The sequence below is a fragment of the Empidonax traillii genome, unplaced genomic scaffold, assembly GCF_003031625.1.
Source record: "Empidonax traillii isolate 1590-97213 ecotype Southwest subspecies unplaced genomic scaffold, ASM303162v1 scaffold1369:size125476, whole genome shotgun sequence".
In the NCBI taxonomy this organism is placed as follows: Eukaryota; Metazoa; Chordata; class Aves; order Passeriformes; family Tyrannidae; genus Empidonax; species Empidonax traillii.
Window position 1 is genome coordinate 27133 of NW_020956562.1, and position 23723 is coordinate 50855.

Sequence of the window (23723 nt, forward strand, 5' to 3'; positions counted from 1 at the left end):
TTGAGACTAAGGATCCATATTATGTTTTTAGAGAAAATGGGGGGGGGAGGGTGTGAAGCTGGTTTTGTTTAAGTACTATTTAATTATTAGTAAAACTTTAAACCGAAAATTTTTAATAAGGCTTCCTGAAGTAAATGGATTGATGTAAATAGAAACGTGAATGGACTTATTTACCTGGCAATTTAGTAGAAATGTATTTTGCTGGAAGAAAAGGCGGCATGCAGACTTGAAGTTACTAATGCTTTTCTGAACAGGGGAAAAGCTGGAGTTGTGAGAGAGACTGAAATAACCTTTGAAAGCAGCTTGTAGTTTAGGTCTCTTGTGGTGCTATGGGATGGCATGTTTTATGCAATGTGTTTGCTAGGATATGAAAAGTATTTCCTCCACGTTTAGTTCACATCTGTTAAAAACTTACTGATTTGAAATACGGTCTTTTAGAAAGAAGGTGGTATTAAATAAACTGTTTTTTAATCATGTATAGTACCATGATCATGTTCCTGCCCCTGCCCCTTTTTTTTTGCTTTTTATTTCAGTTGAATTAGTTGTGTGTTTCTATTCCTGCAAGATTGTTTCTATATTTGCCAGTAACTGACAAGGGAAGCAGCCTATCCTGTGCTAGAGTCTAGACTTTCTCTAAATTTAGATAATCTTATTCCAAATAGTCAGGAGTATTTTTTTTTTCCCACAAGTAGTACTCAATGCTTCATCTTTAAGAAAATGCAACAAACCCAGTATGTTAGTACTAGGTCATTATGATCCTGAATTTTGGCTGTGGTTATTAAAAAATGAGGTCAGGCCCATGATTCTTCTTAGGGAAAAAAAAAAAAAAGGATTAATTGCTGTAGAGGCAAAAATCTGTGAAGATTTACGTTTTGAGAAATGTGTGGTTTGTTTAGACTACTGCAGTTCTGTTAATGCTGGTGAATTTACTTAGTGCCTTAAGATTTCAGTTATTAAAACTTTGGATAGGGTAAGGGTAAAAGTGAGTGTGACCTGAGTGTTTTGAATATTTCATGCTAGGCTGGTTTCTGTCATGTGGGCAGAATAAGCATTTTAATCGTGACTCACTTGATTTAACAGCTTGAACTATAAATGTGCAGGAGGATAACTTTCTTGTATGTTAGCAAGAAACTTTAATGTCCTTGGCATTACCTTGGCAAGTAAAGCATCTTAGATACTAGTAGGATGTAAATATCAGTAAAATACTGCAGCAAACCAGAAAGTTATGCAACCTTCTCGCTCTTCTCAGTTCAGATTACTTTAGGTAAAACATGGCCTTCTGTATGTTGACTGTTTTTTCTTGCAGAAACTAAGAAAAAGCCTAAGTTGGGATAAACCTTTGTAGAAGGTTGCAAAAAACATGCTTCTTTGTCTGTTTCAGTTTTCTTGCCTTTTTTAGATACACTTTTTAGAAGTGCGGTGGAAAAGTAGAATTAATTTAACTTGGCAATGATTTTTTAAAATGTGAATACTAATTAGATTTTTTTTTTTATTCTTTCCCCCTCCTTTTAATTCTAGAAGATGAAATTACTGTTGACGATGGTTTCTTTGGAATCCATAGTAAGTGAGACATATTGACCTTTACTCTTAACCATAAATTTAATTCAAACGAGATTAAGTCGTGTAATTGAAAAATATTTGAAATCATAAGTTTTAAGATTTGCCTGTGATTGTTTTCTCTGCTTATACAGTTACTTTTGTGTCCAGCATTTGTGAATTCACATGCAGGCTTTAATCCCTTCTACTGTTAATACAAGACTTCTGAGAAGAGTTGAAATGTTGTCACTCTGATGCGGTTAAAGGTTGAAATTGGCAAATTTTAAGTCATGAGCATATACAAAATAGACTTAGCTTTCTCTTAATACCTAGCTTAGAAAAACTCTTCATGTCCAGAAGGACGTTATCACTTGCACTAAATGTACACAGTCTGCCTCCTCAGTTAGACATGTAACTGCTAAAAGGCTCTTATCAGCCCAGACCTTGTGTGCATATGTGTCTCATTTCTGGCACTTCTGACCCCTCCTCTCTCTCAATCCTGTGACACTTAAGGTAACTCATTATCTTATACATCTTGTCTTAAAGCCCTTCCTTTTCTCCTCATATCCTCATCAAACCAGAGGTTTAGCTAGGAACTCTTCATAACTGTGGGATCTGCTTCAGCACCTGGTTTGGTGGCTTTGTGCTTGCTGGTCATGCTGCTTGTAGGCTTTCCTTGTCCTGATGGTGAGGTTGAGGATTCTCCTCCATGCTTTGTTTCCCCACCGAAACTGTTGCTATTCCCTGTCCTGCAGACTTACACAGCTTTACTGGCATTGATTTTGGTGAGCTCATTTAACACCTGTATCTCAAGAGAAACAGGGAACCTCTAATTGCTTATGAGTCTTCAGAGTTCCCAGTGTTATTCCACGTATTGAGAGATCCCAGGACAAAGGAATGTTATGTTTGCCTTTGGAGGCTTAATTTAGCCCTTGATAGCATGTTTAAAATTAACAGTGCTCTCCTGCAGACAGTGTACACATAATCATTGTTCCTGTTTAATACCCTTAGAAGTGCAGTATCTGTTTTCTGTTCTAGGTGGTTCAGTAACACTGGTGAAAGGATGCACTCAACAATTGCTCTTGAAATATTGTAGGATAAGCTAGTGATAAGGAGGATTGTCTGGAAGGTGATATTAGAGGAACTGTATTTCTATGTTTGTATATTCAACCGTCTAGATCTCCCTAAAATAAGTTACTAAAGTGTCTACTACTTTTGTTTGATTTTTGATAGATGGTATTGAAACTGTGGATGCTGGGTGGCTGACATGTCAAACAGAAATAAGATTACGTCTGCATTATTCTGAGAAACCACCTGTACTGATATCTAAGAAGAAATTTAAAACATCAAGGTTTAGGTAAGAGCCTGCTCATCTCAGTGTGCAATTTACCTGATGTTAATTGTCAATACTACTGTTTCATCTTTACTTAACTAATGTAGCCTTTAAATTAATTCTGGGTTGCTAATAGGAGTGTACTATTAGGCTACTTTCGAAGTATCTAAGCACAAATACTTACTCCATGCTTGTTTTTTTGTTTCTTGCTTTTTGGATGGAACTTAATAATTCTCTGCTGTTAATTTCAGCCTTGTCAAGTGGGAACTGTTTAACTATCTTTCGTAAGGAAGGTGTCCCTGCCTATGGCAGCGGATTGGAACTGGATGATCTTTAAGGTCCTTTCCAACCCAAACCATTCGATGATTCTGTGATACTTGATTTCTTAATGTTCGTTTTACAATTTTGATACTCCCTCCCACCAATTCCAGCTTCTGATGAATGGAAACTTTAATTAAGAATTAATACTTACAGTGCGCTCTCCCGAGCTTTGTCTTTTTTCCTTGCTTGTTATAGCTTAAGTCACTGAGATAATTCTCTTTGTGTGGAAGGTTTGCTCTGTGTAATAATTCTGAATCTCATAGGGAGGTTCATTCCTCTCAGTTCAGAATTTTTCAGAAATTGTATTCAGTTTAAATGATCATTTAGGATTTCTCAGGGGACTTAATTACTTCAGACTTTATTACTTATGTCTAATAGAGTGTACTTATCTGCCTTATCACTGTTCATAGAGACGTAAAATTCTGTGTGTGTTTAGCAGCAGCCACCAATGTTCAAGTCTTGATGTTGAGATGAATTCTTGTATTGTATGACCTTCTGCTCAAGCTTCTTTCTAATTCTTTATAATTTTCAAGGAAACTTCTGTGACTTAACCATTTGTTTCATATTTCTGGTTGAACAGGGTTAAATTGACCCTAGAAGGCCTAGAGGAAGATGAGGATGATGAAGAGGGCCAAGAGAAAACATCCCCTACTGTACCTCACAAAATGGCAAACACTGTGGAGTTCTCCTTAATAAGTAATAATGACTATAAGTGTCGACACACTCAACCAGACTGTGGTTATGCTTTGCAGCCAGACCGATGGATAGAATACACAATACAAACCATGGAGCCTGATAACTTGGAATTAATCTTTGATTTTTTTGAGGTACATCTATTTACCCCTAAGAAGCAGTTCCAGTCTGCCTTTGAGAATTAAACTGAATAATTGTGATGATTTCACTGTTGAAACAGGGCCACTGCCTGATATTATTGGATCTGCTGGATTTGTTTACACAAGTATGAGACTATTGGTTCCCAGCCCATTTTGCAGAAAGGTTTTGTCAGTCTCCTTAATGTAGCACAGAAAGTCTTTCAGTTCTCCTTATTTAGATGTCAGTACAAATTAGACTCAAATCTCTGTGTGTGGTATTGTAGTTAGGTTGGTTTGATATTTATCCTTTACCAGAGCTAAGTTTTGCAGCTCCTGCTTGATCCTGAACAATGTGTATATGAACTAGTTATATCACAATTATTTAATCTAAATTTTTATGTTATAAGCAGAAGAGATTTCTCTGAACTAACCAGTGCGAATTCAGACTGGATTCTCATTGCTCTACCTGTTATTTTGGACTGTATTCCCCCCCCCCCCCAAAAGATCCTAATATTCAGAGTCCATTTTAAAAGAAAACATCTTTTTATCTCTTTGTACTGTGTATGCAGAAGAAGGTTTTAAGCATTCTCTCTTTGGTCTGAAAATCACTTACACTTATAACTGTAAAGTGTCTGCATAGTTCCTCGACTATGGTCAAGTGCATGTTCTGCATATCAGTTGCCTTCCCCTTCCCTGGAAATGAATACCAAGTTATTTTAAGCATGTATGTTATTCCAGTTAATTTTTGTTCTAAATATGACATGGGCTTTTTAGAAGACAGACTATTTCACGCATGCAGTTTTGACCTGAAAAGCTTGTCAAATCTAAGTTTCAAAGACAACTGTGAGTTTTTTACATTTCCATCAAGATTTTCATATTACTGATAGTAATTTGCAACACACTTGTGTTAAACAATTTCAGTCTGAAAGTAGCGTTTTCTGAATGCATAAGAGACTTGTTACATCAGTGCCTGTTTGTATCTTCCTGAGGAGCAAGGAAGAAGAGTTTGTTTAGAATTCTCAACTATATATAACAGTAAGTGTTTTGATTTGGTTTTTTTTTTTTTTTCATTTTTAGGAAAATTTAGGTGAGAAGGTAGTACAAGGTGATGCGCTCCCAGGCCATGTAGGTTCTGCCTGCCTCCTGTCATCAACAATTGAAGAACTTGGGAAGAGTGCTGGAATTATTACACTTGCTATTATGAGCAGAAACCCAAGGAAAACAATTGGAAAAGTTAGAGGTACAGCTGACACAAACAACAGATGTAGATAACTTTACTTGAAGTGATCCATTATCTGTTAACATGGGAAATGTTGGTGTTTTTCTTGTAGTGGACTACATAGTTATTAAACCGATCCAGGGATACACTTGTGATATGAAGGCTTCATATGCAAAATATTGGAAACCAAGAACAACTCTAGATGTTGGACACAGGGGAGCAGGAAACTCTACAACAACAGCTAAGTAAGTTTGTTTCTATTTTGATCTGGGGAGATTATGTTTCATTTCACTGACATCAGTTCAGGAAGCGGACATTTTAAAAAGCTGCAGCCCATGGTTATTCAAGTCACTTCAATATGAAATGTGAGTGGTCTCCAAAACAAAACCTTCTGATTTGTATTTCTGTTGTTTCAGTGGACTTCTGTGCTGTGCTGCATCTAACAACATCTTTTTCTTTGCTGTTATTTCAGACTTGCTAAAGTTCAAGAGAACACCATTGCCTCTCTGAGGAATGCTGCTAGTCATGTATGTACACACATTTTCACACATTGCAGTACCTGTAGTTTAAACTAGGTTGGCTTGTATGCTTTATTTCCATGATTCAGTATAGTGAGTGGTAATTCCACTGATGTTAAATTACATCAAATCACTGTGGAAGTTCCCTGAGTAGTGGGAAGTAATAGCTAGATTAGACTCTTATTTTCAAGTTCTTAAAAAAAAAAAAAAAGCGAAACTTCTTCCATTTAATATGTTCTACTACAGAGAGAATTTTAATCTCAACCCTGTAGAGACATAAGGTTGGAATAAATTTGAACAAATGAATAAAATTTTGGCACTGCTAGAGTCTGTCAGCGTAACTCGCAGGTGCCAAACTCTCTCGCTGAGACACTCTCAAACACTCTCTCAGAGACTGCTGTGTAGCAAAACTTGGTGTCTGAAAGTGTGACCTGGGAGCTGAGCTGATAGAATAAAACAGTCCTTTGTTTTGGTGCTTGCTACAGCTCCACGTGCCTAAACTCTGTGATTGAGGTGGTCACTTTTATTCCTTCCAATAATCTTGATCACTGAAGTGCTCCTGGTGAGATTGATCTAGACAGTCTAGTGCAGCAGAGTAACTGGAGGCCGAAGTACATTCAGAGGTTCTTTGGCTCTCGTTTTCACAGTCACGTGGTGCTGTGAGATCACCTGCTGTTTAACTCATCTTTTCTAAGCCTTTATACCTTAGTGGTATTAATACAGGTTCTTGCAAAATGTCTTTTGAGGTTTGTTTAAAGGCATGGGAGCAGAATTGGCTGCTGATTCTGGAGTACTCCCCTAGAGTCATAGCTGAAAGCTTTCTCTTCTTTTGAAGGCAGAGTATAATTTGAACACAGTGACTGGAACATGCACTGGCTGCAAACCAAAAGCAGACTGAGCTTCTAAATTGTTTTGAACAGTGGTTCTTAATCTCTGGGTGCGACATGCAGGTTTATAGGCAGGTTTTAAAAAGCCCACAAGAAATGTGCATTGAGGCAGAGATTTACTAGGAAGTCAGTAGCAGCATCACCAGAAAAGAGCTTTCAACTATTTGCAGATTGAGAGGGCTGAAAACCACCGCTCTAAAAATATTTCTGCTGAGAAAAGTGCTGAAAAAAGCCTGTCCTGTTTTCTCTCTGCACTGATTAGAAAAGTGTGAGTCAGGATGGTATTCTTGGAGGCCTTTCAAAGGAATGATTTGCAGACAGTCAAAATAAGTAAAAACCCCAAGCCTCTTATTGTGTGTTTCTCTTTCTTTCCGGCCCTCCCTCTTTTCAAAAAGATTGTACTTAGAACTCTTGGATCTTTCTTCCCTTTTTTTTTAAGCTCATAACATACAGCTGAAAAGGACAGGAGAATACTGGATGCAGCTATTTCTGCGCTTGCACATATAACGCACTTCTGCTGTGTTACTCACTAGTGACTCCAGAAGCTCGTTGCTGTATGCAATGTCTCCCTAAAGCTTTGCAATATGTAGCCATCCCTTGTCTCTTGGTGGGGTGGTGGAGAGGAGGGAGGAAGGACACCGCAGAGGCATGTATGTTTTAAACATCTGTATTTAAAAATATCATCTTAGCCTTTCTCTGAAACCAGGTTTACAATACTTGAGTCTTACTAGAGGGTTTACAAGATTAAGCAAGATATACATACATATATATATATAAAATACCTTCCCCTATGAACTCTTTTTCATTATTAATCTGTTGCTGAGCATAACTTAACTGGTAACAACCAGATGAATTCAACTTCTGTGTGATGTCCAGTATTTACAGGTCCTGGATAACTTGTGTGCAGTTCTGTAGTCCTTGTAGATAAGTAGTAATGCTTTTTTTGTTTTGTTCTATGTGTTTTTCAATTTTCTATAGGGAGCAGCATATGTGGAATTTGATGTACATCTTTCTAAAGACCATGTGCCTATTGTATACCATGATCTCACATGTTGCATGGCCATGAAAAAGGTAAAGGAGATGACATTTGTATTTTATTTATAAGTATGACCATTCCAGAAACTGAAATGCCAAGCTGTCATGGAAATAATTCTGGGGACTCAAAGGATGGAATGGGAAGAAATATGCAGCATTACTCTGTGCATGAAGTAGAGCAGGGAAGTTGAGTTCTTCCTTTTGATGTTGTAGCAAGAGCTTTTGAGATGCACTGGTTTTTTGGCACTCCTCAAGCCAACATTATATTTATCATTTAACTTTCTTATAAATTTAGGATATGGAAGAAAAAAAGCAGGCAACTCTACTATGTTCAGTAGTGCCTGGGGGGCTGTTTGAGACTGCCAGAGCAGTCTAAAACAACTTCTTCTCTCTCCTACTGACACTTAAATGTTTACTTGTCTGAAGTAGTTGTGTACTCATAACTCTTTAGGTCAAACCAAAGTCTGCTTTGTTTGGATCCCAGTAGATGGACAGCAGAAAAATGGAAGAAACAAGGATCTCCTTCATTTAGGGAGTTTGATTAGCCAAAAATGGCCTGGCTTTTTTTTTTTTTTTTAAACTTTTTCTTTAACCCTTTTTAATTTAAGCATTTTGCTCTGTTCCTTAACTGTGAGGTAAACAATATGCTTCATGTCTCATGTGTAAGTGAGGCTGAAGAACTCTTGGATTGCTCAGTGGGTCAAAAGAAAAGGAGCTAGAACAGAGGTTCTACGAGCAGATTGTCCTGTCTTCTTGGCACTAAGTCTTGTGTCATCAAAGTCTCACACCCTTTGCAATATTGCAGTTTATAAAAAGCTTGGTTTTGAACAGTTGTGGAAATGGAACTTTACTAAGGGAAGTAGATATTCAGTGTGAGAAATGGACAAAATTTTTTTGACACCAGATCTTTATTTTGGCAGCAGGGTGTGAGTGTCTCAATTTTATCCCAGGACATTTGTCTTTTTATATTAGTTTCTGTGACATTGGATAGACAGTAGTAAACTGCCTTGGAGTATTTTTTACTGCATTTCTTTACTTGCAAACCTTTTTTCTGATTAACCAATCAAGTTTTTATAGAATAAATATACTAACTTTTTGTGAAGAAAGAACTTTAAAGCCTCTGACTTGTGTGAAACAAATCCTTTTTTTTCAAAGGGACACCTGTTCTATGCTTTTAAGTGACTGTTGTCTCCTGAAAACAGATCATCTTAAGATATAACTTGTATCTTTGTCGATAAAAGAGAAAAAAATAGCTACCTTTAATGTCATGGTATTAAAAGCATGTAGGCTTTTTTGTAGTTTTCAGTTATGCTTAATTATGTATTGTTTCTCTTCAAAGAAACTGGATACAGAGCCTCTGGAACTGTTTGAGATTGCAGTCAAAGAACTTACATTTGATCAGCTGCAGTTATTGAAGGTATTGTTACTTTGGCTAGTACAATATGCTGTGTGTAGAATTTCAAATTGTGTATGAAACTTAGAGTTTTTGGGAGTAACTAAAGACAGTTTGGGAGCACAGTTCTAAAAATCGTGTGAATAGAACAATTAGCTAATTTCAAGAAAAATACTTCTACAGCACAGTTACAACTTGAATAAATTCCATTACTTACATCTTCTAGAAAGGTGGTCTGACAGCTTGTGTAGATCCATATCATTATGCTAACAATGTTAATTTTTAAAAAATAAGGAAGGTTGAAATTGAAGGTGAGGTTCTTTGAAAGCCGGTGCTTTGAAGTCTTTGAAGAAAAACGTCTGTCACGAAGTCTGTCTGATTTTAAAATGTTAGAGGGATTGTGTTGAACTACTCTACCTTCTGGACAGAAGTGCCCTGTCTAACTAAAAGGGGATCAAGGGATGAGGCTGGGCCACTAAAGACCCCACTGAGATACCTGTCCTCAGTCAAGGAAGCATCTAGCTGATCCAAGAACTATATGATCATTTTTACTTAATGTTACTTGGTCTGCTCTTTTTTGTGGAGGGGGGATTTGAATAGAGCGAGGAAGTTGGCCCTGTGTCTGGCCTGATTCTGTCTCAGTATGTGACTGTGTTATAAAACTGGTCAGCCCTCTGCACTGGATTAAACACAGAGGAGAGATTAATGCTCAGACTTCTTCCCATCTTGCTGTTGAATTATACTCTGTGTGCTTTTACCCTTGAACATGTTTTTTCAATTTTCAGTAAGCATATTTTCCTTGAAATCTTTAAAACAAACTTTGAAAGAAAATTGTGATGGGTACTAGGATGTCCTTTGTTCTTTTACAGATTACTAAAACTGTGTCTATAATGGACACTATAAACTTAAAAACTAGTTTATAAGGAAATTTAGTTACATTTTGCATGTAGGAAGATCTCTGTGGGTAGAGTGTTTGCTAATGTTACTCTTATTTCTTCAGCTGGCTCACGTGACTGCCCTGAAAGTAAAAGATCAGAATGGTACGTAGTAGTTTGGAAGAGTCTTGAGATTGATTGACTGATTCATTACCGTGTATTTATATATATTCTGTGGCTACAGCTGCTTGTTCTAATCACATTTGTCATCCTCCTGAACACTTCTAAATGCTTATTTAGTTAATTCTGTGTGTGCTATAGAGTTCTTTGCTGGGAAGTAAATAGCTGAACAGAAGTTACTCCCTTGAGAAGAGGGGACAAGGATTGTGGAAGGTGCATGTATAGATCAATATATATTTACAAAGTTGCTAATAACGTTTCCATCTTAGACTTCACTAACTTCAGCTCTTCGGAATTGCCAGCAAGAATTTTGGTAACTGCTGTAGGGTGTCTTAGAGGTGCTGTAACTTTTTTGGCTTAATATAGGGACAGCAGATTGTCAAAGTACCTTGCACATCCTCCCAGTCTAGGAAAAGATAAAATAAATAATCCTTGATAGGCAAGGCTGCTTCTACTGGGTGTAATTCAGTGAGTGAAGTGGTGAGGGATGGGAGAAGCCATTTCTGATCAGTATTATGGCAAGTTTTAAATGATTGTAAAAAAATTTTTCCCGTGGGCAAAGCAGGAATTGCCAACACCATCTTTGGAGTATGTCAGTGTTGGAGGGAAGGTGTAGGTAATCAAAAGGTAGACCTGATTCGTTCTTCAGTCCTAAGGGCCTTATGAGTTTGAGACAGTTTTCTTGCTGGGATTACTGGGATTATGTTGCTATTTGCTTTGATTCAGTATTTTATATTTCTTTCCAGCATCTTTTAAAGAAGAAGAAAACTCTGCTTTTGAGACCCAGCCATTTCCTTCACTGCAAAGAGTAAGCAAACCTTATAAATGATATAAGGTTTATATACAGGGAATATAGATGATAATGATGATTGTGGAACTTGAAAGTATGTGCTTTATTTTCAGCTTTGCACACAAGGGATATTAATTTTTGGCTTTAGGTCTCCGATATCAGTGTCGAAACTGAGAATATGGGCTTCATTGCTGGCCACTGGAGGCTTTTCAGTACTTAAAAGTAATAGTTTGCAGATATTTCAAGCTTCTTAATTCATGAACTCAAGTGGCATAGCTCAGGGTACACAGGGGCATTGCATTTTAATGCACTGATAATTGTTTCTAATGTTGAAAAAACCAACCACGTGGCCTTAGGCAGTTCATCACATAGTATTGGCCATCTAGCAGAGCCAGTCACAGAGAAATACGTCCTCATTCATGACTGTTTGTGTGACCTTCCCCTTTGAGTTGGAGTCACCTTAAAGATAATTCTTCACAAGAACTTCACACGGAAGAACTTTTTTTCTCATCATCATAATGGCAAGCTCATGGATTTCATACTTAGGACTACGTGTTTATGTATCTTTCTGGAGAAATAAACCCCATTTTTTCTTTAGGAGTACAAATGGGGCATTTCTTACATGTGTTAAAGTGAATTGACTTGCATTTGTGCCTTGTCAGAATTTTGTCCTTAAGATTTTATAAATTTATATACATTTTTTAAGTTGGAATTAGAGTAAAAAAGGGTGTATATGTTTCTTATGTTAAATGTTAAAAACTTGAGGGGCTTCATTTTACTGTTAGACACCATTGGCATTAAATTCCAATGTATTCTCCCAAAAATTATATTCACAGTGCTTTGTTGTGTCCTTTACTGTGGGACCTTTTCATAATGATTTTTTTTTTTTTCAGGTCCTGGAGTCTGTTTCTGAAGATGTTGGGTTTAACATAGAAATAAAATGGATCTCCCAGCAAAGGGTAAATAAATGTTCTTGTGATTTACTTTAATTCTTTGACAGCTAAAGCTTGTAATTTGACATGGTGCAGTAACACAAGCAACTGTTTCCTGGTCGCAGGGTCGTGTTTATTTAGAAATAACAATAGAGAATATCTGCTATAGGTTTTGGTGGTCTTTCAAGAAATTCCTTTATGTTTCAGAGAAATCCTTTGCATTTTAAAAATTAGCATAGACTTCCTAGAAATGTTTTCCTTGGACAGGTAGACAATGAATTTTTCACTGAATCTTCTTGCTGTGAGAATTCAGCTGCCCCTCAGACTGTCAGGCCTGTAGGGCTGTAACTAACATTCAGCAGACTGAAGGGTTGGTTTCTGTATTTGAACTGGCGAACTGAATTTTCATTTTGCTCAGGTAGAATGAAAAACATTGCTGGTTAAAATAATTTCAGGAACCACTAATTTAAATGTCTGAAGCTTGTTCTTTCTTTTTCTAGGATGGACAGTGGGATGGCAACTTGTCAACTTACTTTGATATGAACCTTTTTCTAGATATTATTCTAAAAACTGTTTTGCTGAATGCTGGAAGAAGAAGAATTGTATTTTCTTCTTTTCATGCAGATGTTTGTACAATGTAAGTTAAGAAGATAAATTACGTGTTTTCTTTTTTTTTTTTTGGTAAAATTTACTTTATGCATAAGAATACCCAACAGGAAAAAAATAACAATTTGTTTTGCTTAGACATAAACTTTGGGTGCCAAAATAGTTAGGAACTGAAACGAGACCACTTTGCTGTCGGAAATGACTCAAAAATCAAATAGGAGAACTAAATCATAGATATTTTTGTCGAGTGCCTTCCTGAATGCTTCACTATTTCTTGGCACAACAAAAAAGGTCAAGGTTTCCTCTAGTATCCCAAAGTTTTTTTTTAGTCGTGCTCCAGGGTTATGCATGCCCAACTTAGAGACCAAATCATCTTGTTACAATTTTTCACTGTATCTGCCTTTTTAAAAGGACAGAAAACAAAAGAACTTTGTGTTGCCCACGTTTGGTTTAGGTTTTCTTTGTGGTTTTTATTAAGTGGTTTACTTTGCTTTTGTGGAATATCATATTGAAGGTATTGGGGCACAGAAAAGGAGTAGGAGTTGAAGTGGTGAACAGACAGTTGGGATACATATGAACTGAAAGTGTGCTGCAGTACTTGGTGACCAGAAGTGCCTCAGCACTGTTAAAGAAAGCTTCATTATGGAAGCTTCATTTAATGCTGCACTGATGAAATACCACTGAAGAGTCAATGGGCAAGGCAAAACTAAGTCAAGGTACTGATAAAAGGGTTAAGAAGCAAGTGTGTAACAACATGCCAATCTCAAAACTTTTGCTTCTATCTGTTAACATTTCATACCAGTGTACTGGTACCTAAGTTGGAAAATACATTACTAAGGTTAGGTTCTTGATATTAACCATGTTTAGAAATTCTTATCATGGATCTGCATATTACTCTAACCTGCATTTAAGAAGAAAATTACAGAATTAAACAGCCTTCAATGATTTTTGAGGATGTGGATCTGAGTTCAACATGAAGTCAAGCTTCCCTCAAACTGCGTGGTAATCTCTAATAATGGGAAAAGAAATAAATAATTTGAGCAGTTTGTCACACAGTTTGATGCTAAACTGTAGTACCATTTCATTGCACCAGCTAGGAACTAGAAGGACGTGCAGCACAGAGAGGAATTCCATTCAAAACAGTAAGATTGAATTCCCCTGCTTTATATTTTTTCATTTCCTACTTGTGAACTTTTTTTTTCCAACAGGATTCGGCATAAGCAAAACAAGTATCCTGTGTTATTTCTCACCCAAGGAGAATCCAAACTCTATCCAGAGCTTATGGACCTTAGATCTCGCACAACTCCAATTGCCATTACTTTTGCACAGTTTGAAAACTTGCTGGTAAGCTGACACAAGTTCTGGTACTACTCTGTGGTAAAATGAAACAAAATTATTACTCCTTATTTTAAATGTATCATTTTTCACCCAAACACTTAAAATTACAACTAACCTCATGAAAGAAATACAGTAAAGTTGGGTAACTGCCAAATGAATGTCCACTGTTTCAAATGTCTAATAGAGTGTTTTAAAATAGCACTATCAGTAAACTCTCTAATTGTATAAATAATTTTTTATTATTATGGATGAAATCATAAGGAGCTGCAAGTGTCAAAGATTAAAAATACCGATGTGTTTCAGAAACATGAATTTTAACTGAAGTCTTTTGTATTTCAGGGAATTAATGTGCATTCTGAAGATCTGCTGAGGAATCCATCATTTATTAAACGGGCCATATCTGAGGGCTTAGTTATTTTTTCATGGGGCGATGACGCAAATGACCCAGACAACAGGAAGAAGTTGAGAGAATATGGTGTTCATGGGCTAATATATGACAGGTATTTAATTATAGCTTTTATAAATAATCATCATCAAGCTTAGAAACTATTGTATCTTGATTCCAGTGAAATGTCACATTGCTTCTTGGTTGACTGGATACAGAATATCTTCCTTCTACAGCAAGTATGAAAAGCGCATAAACCCAGATCAAGAACAAGTCTAACACTTAGTCCCACTCTTTCAGCTGTATAAATGAAGTGAAATAATTTGTTTGTTCTGAGATTAACATAAATGTAATTTGATTCTTTAAAGAAATAGTGCATGGCACACATTTAAGGTGCTACTGATATTCCTGAGGATAGTTTTTAAGTTATGTACATGATATGGTGAGGACAATATTATTTAATGGTTCACCTGAAAGCTTAAGCTTTCTACATTAAGCTGTGGAAATAGCTAACACAGTTTAAGTGAATCATTTTAACATAAGTTTTGCGAACATTCTGTTGTGTTTCAAAGCTGTGAATTCACCATTTTTCCTATTAAAATTATCTTGGAGGGACTCCAGGGCAAACTGCTAAATTAGTCACTATAGAAGACAGCTATTTTATTATTTCCAGACAATTCAGGTAGACATCAGAACATCGTGGTAAATATTTGAACAAAAGTGTTGTGTTATTAAGTTCTTTAGAAACACCAAAAGTTTTAGCTCATTTGTCGCTGAAGATGTGAAATTCATTATTACAAGATGATGATTAGTTTGAGAAGCTGTATTAAATTAGAAATTCTGATAGATGAAAAAGAATGTGATTGGGAAAGCAGTAAGTGTAACTAAAGTGTCAAATTATAGAAGGCTTTCCAGCCTTTTGCTTTAGTAAGGTTATTCCTTTGCATATTGTTTTACCTGGAAAAATAAAAAGGGAGGAAAGGGATTAATAGTTGTCAAGGGCTCTGTTTTATAAAGTGAAAACTGAGAGTCAGTTTAACATATCTAGAGGCAGGAAATCAAATAAGGTTTGCTCTTTCTTTCTCATTGGAAGAAGAAAATAGTTAACTCTCTTTTATCTGTTCTCGACTGTTAAGAGCCCTTCCAGAGTGGTGAATCCATTGCTTCTCTGCTTTGCCAGAGGTCTCACTTCTTGTACTGTATAGAGTGTCTCCTATTCTTTGACAGTAAAAAAGAATAACTAGATTTTTACATTGGGGATCAGATCCAGGCTGAAGACATTAAAACATAAGTCCTCTTTCTTGCCACAGCATTGCTGTGTGTTGAATCTCTTCTAAAACTCATGATTGAGAGCCTCTTTAATTAATGAAAATTATCTCTGGAGTAGAATGCAGATGAAACTCTGACTCTTGGATGTACAATCCTAGAGTAATGAGATTGGATCCTATTATGTGCATAACTTAAAGTAATACATTATTGGTTCATGAATAGGTGGGGTGTTTTAATCAAATAGTGCTATGTAAAATATTCTTAAAATGTCTGTTCACCTGATGTCTACTAATCCAGTCTTCCAGAATTGCTAATTTCTCCATGTGCAATGCATATTCAGTACTGTGGTAAAAAAATTAGGAAGGTGACAGCCTCATTTCTGACTTCATGTTGCTTTTCTTACTCCAGATACTCAACGCTACTTAAATCCTGTTGCATTGCTGTCAAGGCTACAAGTCTGCTACTTGTCGTCTTATGGTCCCTTATGTACTGTTCAGTGTGTTTTAAGTTGTAGTAGGATAACAGAACACCTTTTATCTCACCTTTTGGCAACTAACCAACTTGTTGGAAATCTGAATTCCCTTGTGGATTTAACTGAAGAAAAATTTCCTAACTTCCCTGCACTATTTAGATCATTTAGATTCTTAGTAGTGTTCATCTCTCCTCTCGCTGCTTGCCCCATGTATCACTTCCACTTTAACATCTTTCCACTTTATTAAGAGGAACCCCAGAATTAGTAGTAATTCCAAAGCTGTTTAAAAACTCTAGTTCTGCTCTGCATTTTTTTTTTCATTTTTCAAGTTGCAAGCTGCAATTTGAGTAGCAAACAATTATCTTGTTTCAGTGTCATTGTTGCAGGGAAATGCTATTTCCCCTCTTTTCCTGTAGAATGTTCCTTTGCAATTCTTAATTACTTTTCAAAAGTTACTGATTAAATTCAGTCTTAATATAGGTCCCTTTAGAAGAAATATGACACTTTCTGAAAGTTGCATCAGATATCTCAAGCTGGACACTTTGAAATGCAGGTGGCGCTTTCAAGTCCTGGACAGAATGTCAAAAAGTAAAACCTGGCAGCAAGTGTTTCCACTCCCACTTATAGCTGCTGGGTAAAGAGGCAATCTTCCAGATCATTTGAGACTATGAAGTTGATATTAAGAGTTTAAATAGGTATGGTGTAAACATCCATATTCCTGTACTGTTTGAGGTTTAGAAATAAATGTATTTAAAACTACTGTGAAGCAGAACGAGAGAGAGAGATGTACTTACCTGTTTCAAGGTCTAGAAATAAGTAGGGACTGCAGTAATCTGTTTATTAGTGTAAAGCCAGTTCATGCTATTATTGTGTCTTCAAATTCCAGAATATTTCTAGGGCTGAATCAAGGCATGCTTCTTCCATTGGTTTGTGCAGAATTTTTTTTCTCTGGATTTATGGCTGAGTCCAGATATTTATCAAAAATTGCTGTGCCTGGTGTTTTGTGTTGCTGTTTACTAGACCTTTACTTACACTATCTTAAGTGCTAGTTATCTGAATAAGCTAGAAAGAGAATAGAGGAATTTTAGTGAATTTTCGGTTGCTTTCATGTGGCCCTTAGTTACTGTATGCAGTAGTGATTTCTGAGATAATGAACTGTCTGCATAGAGAACTTCTGTAAGCTGTGTTTTCCAAACTTTAATCATCCATGTAGAATTGGCCAAAACACTGTAGCCAGTTGTGAAGATGGCAGAAACAATGTGTCCTGAATACCAAAAGTTGGTGATATCAAGCACTGGGCAAAAAAAAAAACGCAGGTAGGGGGTTCTGACTTTGCTTTGCATGAAGAGAAGTTGCAAGACTAAATCTGGGAAGCTTACAAATGCCAACAATATTAAAAGAATGATCTCACTGGGGCAGAGGAAAGAACACACACATCTGTCTCCCCCCATCCAGTCCTTTCTCCACTTGGGCTGCAGGTTATTAGATATACCCAAAACCATTACACCAAATGGATGTTCTGGTGCTGTTGCTGGGATGATACTCTACTATTTTCCTGTGTTCAGCTAGTTTCATCTCAGTGTTTAAAGTAACCAAATTCCTTATATTAAAAGGACAATCTACAGAAAGGTGCCACCTCTGCCTTCAGGCTTTTATTTGGGCCCTTATACAGAAGAATACTTTATGTGTATGACTGGGTATATTCTGTCTACACAGAAATCTCATCCTTAAAATGCTCTATTAGTCTGATGTTTAGATTTTAATTAGAGAAGAAACTTTAACTTATTGTAGTGAAATTCTCTGGCTTGGCAAAAAATGATGAATTTTAAAGCAGGATTTGTGGGGTGATTTATCTGGTATTTTTCTCCTGGCTAAGCTTTATAAACAGTCCAGGAAATACTTAACTCAGAAAGAACAATGCAGTCTTATGTTTTTACACCTGTTGGCTGTATATTAAATACCAACGTGGAGAGGGGGTGGGTGCTAGCCTACACTTGCATTGTCTTTTTTCCCATTCACTTTACATGATCTGAATTTTGTTTGTTGAATAATACACACAACTGCATAAAAATGCTGAATCAGTAATTCTTACGCTGAAAGCTTTTCCATGAGAGCTTTCTTAGGCTGCATGTTGCGTTTGTGGACTCTGGACAAAAGCTCTGTGCTTGATTGGTATTAGTAACTTCCCAAAATTTAACACAAATTTAGCTGGCAATCGAGGCAAAAGCATTCCAAACACTTCTCAAAAGCAGAAGACTGTCTAAATCTGCGCTGCCCTGTTTGCCTGAAACTGCATGTTACTTAAATAACAGCATGGATATATGAAGGAACTGCACTAGTATTAGTTGATTTATAATTTAACCTGCTGAGTGATTAAGATGTTACGCAATGGCAATCTAAGTCTTCCCTATTTTGTGAATTGCAAATAAAACTAAACTCAAGTTTACCTTGATGCAAAGAAAAATGAAGAGTTTTAATCAAAAGCTTCACAAAATCTTTTTAGCGTGAAAACAGTTTTTCAGTGCTGATGACTTTTGTCTCATATGTGTTTTCAGAGGTTGCAGAAACACCTGATAGGAGCTAAGCACATCACTTTTACATCCACTGCATGATCCTGTAATGTCCTGCAAGTCTTTTGTTGAAAGTGCTTATTTTAAATAGTAATTTTAAAAGGATTCTTCCCACTCTTCTGTAGAGCTTGCTCATTGATAGGAAGTTGAATGGAGGAACTTTGGTGCATAGCTACTTACAAATAAGTGTCCTGTTGAAGAATGAAGGATAGGGAGACGTTACTTATTTGATGGTAAAGTTGGAAATAATTAATTGAGAGACATCCTGAAACAGTGCTCTGTTTTTGCAAACTGGTGGCTTACTTTCATGGCCTTGAATGAAAAGTGAGGACAAGAAATTCTGAATCACAAGCTGTGCTTCAAAGTCTCTTCTCTGCTTTGGGTTTGGAAGAAACACCATATACACATTGGAGCAGACTGGCTCTGGTGAACAGGTTCAAAGGAGTTTGGAGGGTTGGATTCCTCCAAAATGCCAATTGAAAAGAACTTAATACGAAGCAAGAATTGGAGAATTTATGCTGTAGGAAAGAACTAATAAAATACCTGCCAGAAGCTGCTTAGAAACATGCTTAGCCATGTTCTAGGAACAAGGTGCTTAGAAACGTGCTTTTGCTCTTCTCATGTCTAACTGATGGGAAGGACTTGAGGTTCTTAGTCCCTAAAGTGTATTGCTTGTATAGAAAACTGTCTTCTAGTTTCAGTGCTTTGCCTTGAATGCATAGAGAAATTCGTAATGTGAAAGCCGACTTAACTAAAGAAAGCACAGGTCTTACCTGCATCCTGGAAAGAAGGCAGGGCTTTTATTTTGCAGATAGCTTCCATAAGGAAATTTTGGGTTGTATCTTAGGCCTGTGTTGGATTATAGGTGCTGTGCAAGTAATTTAACTGCTATGCCTTCTATCTGAATTTCATAAAAACAGACAGCTTTTATCCTCACTTTGAGGAGTTTTGTCACAGAAATTGTCTGTAGAGAATGTGATCCTTATCAATATTTCCTGTAGAAGTGTTTCCTTATTTGAATCCTGTTATTTTATCGGTCTTTGAGCTGCATTTTGTATTGGATGTCTCAGAGTTGCCAGCAGTTCACAAGCTGTCTTGTTGGGGTAAAAAGGCACCTTGCACTCTGTCGTACAGCACTCTGTTACTCTGATTGTGACACGGCATTCCTTTTGGACATACCTTGAAAACTTGTGAAGGACAAAGGACGATAAAATAAAACCAAACTAATTTCTTGAAGGAATCATAAGGAAAGGTATGAATATTCATAAAAGACTAAGGTGGAAGCCATGGTGATTTCTTCCAGAAGTTTTCATTTGAAGGAGATAAACCTGGCGATGTGCAATACCTGGAACTATATATGTACAACTGGATGCCCAGAAGGAAATTTTGGATAGAAATAACGTGCTGATGTTAGAAATTACTGTTGGGAGATCAGGTGTTGTACCATAGCTTGGTTACAGGAACATGAATGCTTTTGCTTTATAATGAATTACACCAAAATAATGTTAGGATTATGCTCAGTGTCACTGTCAGACTCAAAATGTGTGTTGGATTTTTCTGAGGTGACATTTTAAATCCTGCAGGTTTGCTTATATGTGTGAAAACAAGAAATTGAAATGAGGATAGACTTTTTGAAATAGTGTAGATAGTTAATTTACATTAGGTATGAAGAAAGATCCGATTTTCTGGTTTTCACTCTTCACCTAATATCGTTATAGTAATTCAAGAGAGGTGGTTCTGAACTGGGGGGAGGTGAAATACTCCTCGAAACAGTAAGCATAAACTCCTTTCAGTGTGATATACAAGTAGTATATCAGTCTGTTCAAATAACCTCAGGGCTCTGAAATTTCTTATGCTTTTAAGTTTAAAGTCTGGAACACTGATCTTACTGTTTTGTGCCACCTGTAAAATCACATTATTTTCAGGAGATGAAGTAAGTAAATGCCAGTGGGGAGCTTTTTAGTATATCCAATGAAATACTAATCAGTCTGTGTAAAAGGAATACCATTCTATATTGCAAGATGAACAGCAAAACTTTGGATACTAACCTCAAGCAAACTGTCCTTACAGACTTGCCAATACCTAAAAAAACCCCCCCCAGCTGCTTTATCTAGTGTACATTTCTGTCAGCTGTCAGTTTATACTGATCAATGTTTTTTTCTTTTCTCATTCATTCAGGATATATGACTCAAATCCTGAGCAACCAAATATATTCCAGGTGGAGCAGCTGGAGCGTCTCAAGAGAGAATTGCCAGAGTTGAAAAGCTGTGTGTGTCCCACTGTTAGCCACTTCAAATCCATAGTTCCATGTAAATGTCATAATAGCTACCTGGAAGAGAAAGCTGTAGATAACTTGAAGAGTGTTCAAATGCAAAATGACTAATTTTAGGCAGAATGCTGTTTTGTATCTATCAATTTTTTGCTATTGGAACAGTCCTGTCTATGCTTTCAGGTTGGTTTATTTTATTTTTTAAAATCTCCAAATAGCAATAACTGTGTTCCTCCTTCCTAACAGTACTTACTAAAATTTCAAACAATGTTAAAATATTCAACCAGTTATAGTTATTGTTCCAATTTACGTATACAGTTTTAACTTTCCCCTATAATCATGGCAAATCTTGAAAAACAAAATTAATGCTAGTGCTTTTAAAAAACAAATTAATGAAGCAGTCTCAGTAGTGAAAGTTCATAAACTTGAATCTTAGGGAAATGACAATGAATACAAATTACAATATTGAATATCCTGAAAAATAGTTTTGACTTTGATTTTACTTTTTAGAGGCTGACAAGCTGTAGCATTTATCTGACAACAGGAAATTAAGAGAGTGATTGTGAGATACATATAAATAGATCTGGCCTGTAAAAAGATCTGAATGAATTGGTACCTCATATACATATATATATATGTATTTGCACTGATAGATCCACCTGTACAAAGCTTTGTGCAATTTGAAAATATTTATATATTTTTTAGTAAACTGCAATCTTTTTTTTCCCACTTCATTGGACATTTAGGCTGCTGCCTTTGTTGTCTCGTTTGTCAGTTTGTACTGTGCCTGTGTATAGCAATTAGGGGTGAACCACAAGTATGATTTTATTTTTTTTTTTTTAATTTTTTTTTCATTAATCGCACACAGGTCTGCAAAACTTTACAAATGTTGCTAATAATTTTAACAGGATTACAGAAACATCTTCAGTTGTTGAGAATCTCTTTTTGCACAGTAACCTTAACGGACAGAATATGTACCATGCACAAACTCTACAGAATGCATGCTTTATCTATTAAGCATGAAATTTAGGTGTTTGCTGAGGCCCTTGCATCTTTATGGTGCTAGTTATGTGTGAAGGATGCAAGGACCAACTCAACAACTTAATCTTTTTTGCCTAAAATAAACCACAAGCCTATTTATTCACAAATATTTGAAGAAAAGGCTATACCATAAGTGGTTTGTCGTATTTACATAATGCAAGCTACTAGCTTTTGTGTTTAGCAAGATTTCTGGCTTTTACCTTGAAGCAAGAATCACAAATGTACTGAATTCAGATAATTGGTATTCTCTTGACTGGTATCTATCCTCTGTAATTTATTACAAAGTCATAGTTTAGAGTTCTTAATAGATAAGTATGCATGTCCTTTTCCTCCTGACATTGCAGGTCATGCCAACACAATAGCTGTAACTTTCTACTGAAGTGTTAATGTATAATAAGAATGAAAAATATTTATTTTTTTTCTCTTGTAAATTGACAATGAAGACAATAGTATGTACTATATTCTTTATATACGGTCATCGCTACATAGAACTGATTGTACAAAGCCATTGCAAATAAGTGCTTGAGCCTGCACTGCTGAGCAGTTTGAAACAGCTTGTTTTGACTTGTGTATTTGAGTATTTAAAGCCGGGGGGTTTTTTTTGTCATGCACAAACAACACAGTAATGATTAGGTATCTGGAAACCGCCTTTTAATAAAAAACAAAGAAAACCCCACAACCCTAAACGAAACTTGGAGATGTGTGAGCTGTGTTTTTGAGAAGGGGAGGGGGAGCTGAACCAGAGTCTTGACATCAGGAACCTGTGGCTGTTATCTGATACGTTCCTCACTTATGTGATTAATTCTTAACTGTTTTCTCATTTGTATACCCATGTAGGATTCTCTCGACAGATCTTGAGGACATTACCAACAGATGCTCAGTGCCTATCAGAGTTTCTATCACTGCTCATGAAAGCTGGAGAGCACATCCACAGAGATGTTGAACATGACACCTGTTTTGTGTGAAGGTTGTTCAAATGTTGTGCTGTATGAAGCACCCTCTTGGACTAACCTCAGTGTGACTAATAATAGAAGGGCTTAGGCACCCTTAAAAGCTTGTTTCACAACTTTCAATGCCCAGAGAACAGCAGCTGACTATTCTGACTGCTTTAACAAGCTCTTCTGCTGTGTCAGTTCTTGGAGCTGAGCTTGGCCGCTCTGAACAGCTGTTCTGCCACAGCCAGGGGTGTTACAGCAGGGATATAGGGGAACTGAAGAGCAGGATTGTGGGAACTGGCAGGAGAACCTGTTATCTCTTGCTTTTGAGTGCTTGTTGAGAGACCAGGGTGAGCTGAAGCAGAAATGTTTTTTCCCCAGCTGAGGGCCTGCTACAGATTTTTAATTCAGAGATGTGTGAGGTGTAGTGGGTGAGACGCAATTTCACTCTTGATTTTGGAACTTCCTTTTGGCCCACTCAAAGACTGGATTGTACACGTATAACATTGATAGCTGAATGACACTGCCACTGTATGCCACAAGTACCATGGACAATGAGGATGGGCTGCTCCAGATACACCAGTCGGGAGCTCCTGATGCAGCTTGCCACCACCCCATGGCACAGCAGCCCTCCTGCCCTGGAAGGCATCTAGGATGGATAGAACCCACAGTTATGGATTAAATGAACTCAACAGCCATCCTGGAGGGACAGCCATTGACTATGGAAATGATACCTGTGCTTGTGTATATTTATTTATTTATATATATATGTATATAGTTGGGAAGTGTAGGATCTGGGCATGATGTAGATGTTATAGAATAATGGGTGGATAATGTCCTGGTTGTGGCCAAGAACAGGGTGAATTTTTCTAGGAGCTGAGAGGAGGTTTGGCTGAGGGGGCACTCAATACCACCTTGGGGGAAGGGACTCTTGGGCTTTGGAGAAAAAGGGTGTGGCCTCCAGTGGGGAGCAGACCTGGCTGATGGAGCAGTCAGGGTGCTGCCAG

The 23723-nt window shown here is 36.9% G+C and overlaps 1 protein-coding gene across 9 annotated transcripts in view; it reads left to right on the top strand.

Annotated features, from left to right (window-relative positions):
* The window catches only part of GPCPD1 (glycerophosphocholine phosphodiesterase 1), a 43631-nt gene extending 21163 nt beyond the window's left edge, over nucleotides 1-22468 (top strand). For 7 of the 9 annotated variants that reach the window (XM_027906877.1, XM_027906878.1, XM_027906873.1 and 4 more), the window contains exons 6-20: nucleotides 1519-1560; nucleotides 2770-2893; nucleotides 3771-4017; nucleotides 5080-5242; nucleotides 5334-5466; nucleotides 5694-5748; nucleotides 7605-7697; nucleotides 9001-9078; nucleotides 10055-10094; nucleotides 10856-10917; nucleotides 11793-11858; nucleotides 12332-12468; nucleotides 13646-13781; nucleotides 14115-14275; nucleotides 20650-22468. In XM_027906877.1, coding sequence (XP_027762678.1) covers nucleotides 1519-1560; nucleotides 2770-2893; nucleotides 3771-4017; nucleotides 5080-5242; nucleotides 5334-5466; nucleotides 5694-5748; nucleotides 7605-7697; nucleotides 9001-9078; nucleotides 10055-10094; nucleotides 10856-10917; nucleotides 11793-11858; nucleotides 12332-12468; nucleotides 13646-13781; nucleotides 14115-14275; nucleotides 20650-20854 — 1742 coding nt within the window. In that variant the 3' untranslated portion in view covers nucleotides 20855-22468. Of the gene's footprint in view, nucleotides 1-1518; nucleotides 1561-2769; nucleotides 2894-3770; nucleotides 4018-5079; nucleotides 5243-5333; nucleotides 5467-5693; nucleotides 5749-7604; nucleotides 7698-9000; nucleotides 9079-10054; nucleotides 10095-10855; nucleotides 10918-11792; nucleotides 11859-12331; nucleotides 12469-13645; nucleotides 13782-14114; nucleotides 14276-17114; nucleotides 17218-20643 lie in introns of all 9 variants that reach the window. The other 2 variants (XM_027906881.1, XM_027906880.1) reach the window with 2 other exon arrangements.
* The last annotated feature ends 1255 nt before the right edge of the window (nucleotides 22469-23723 follow it).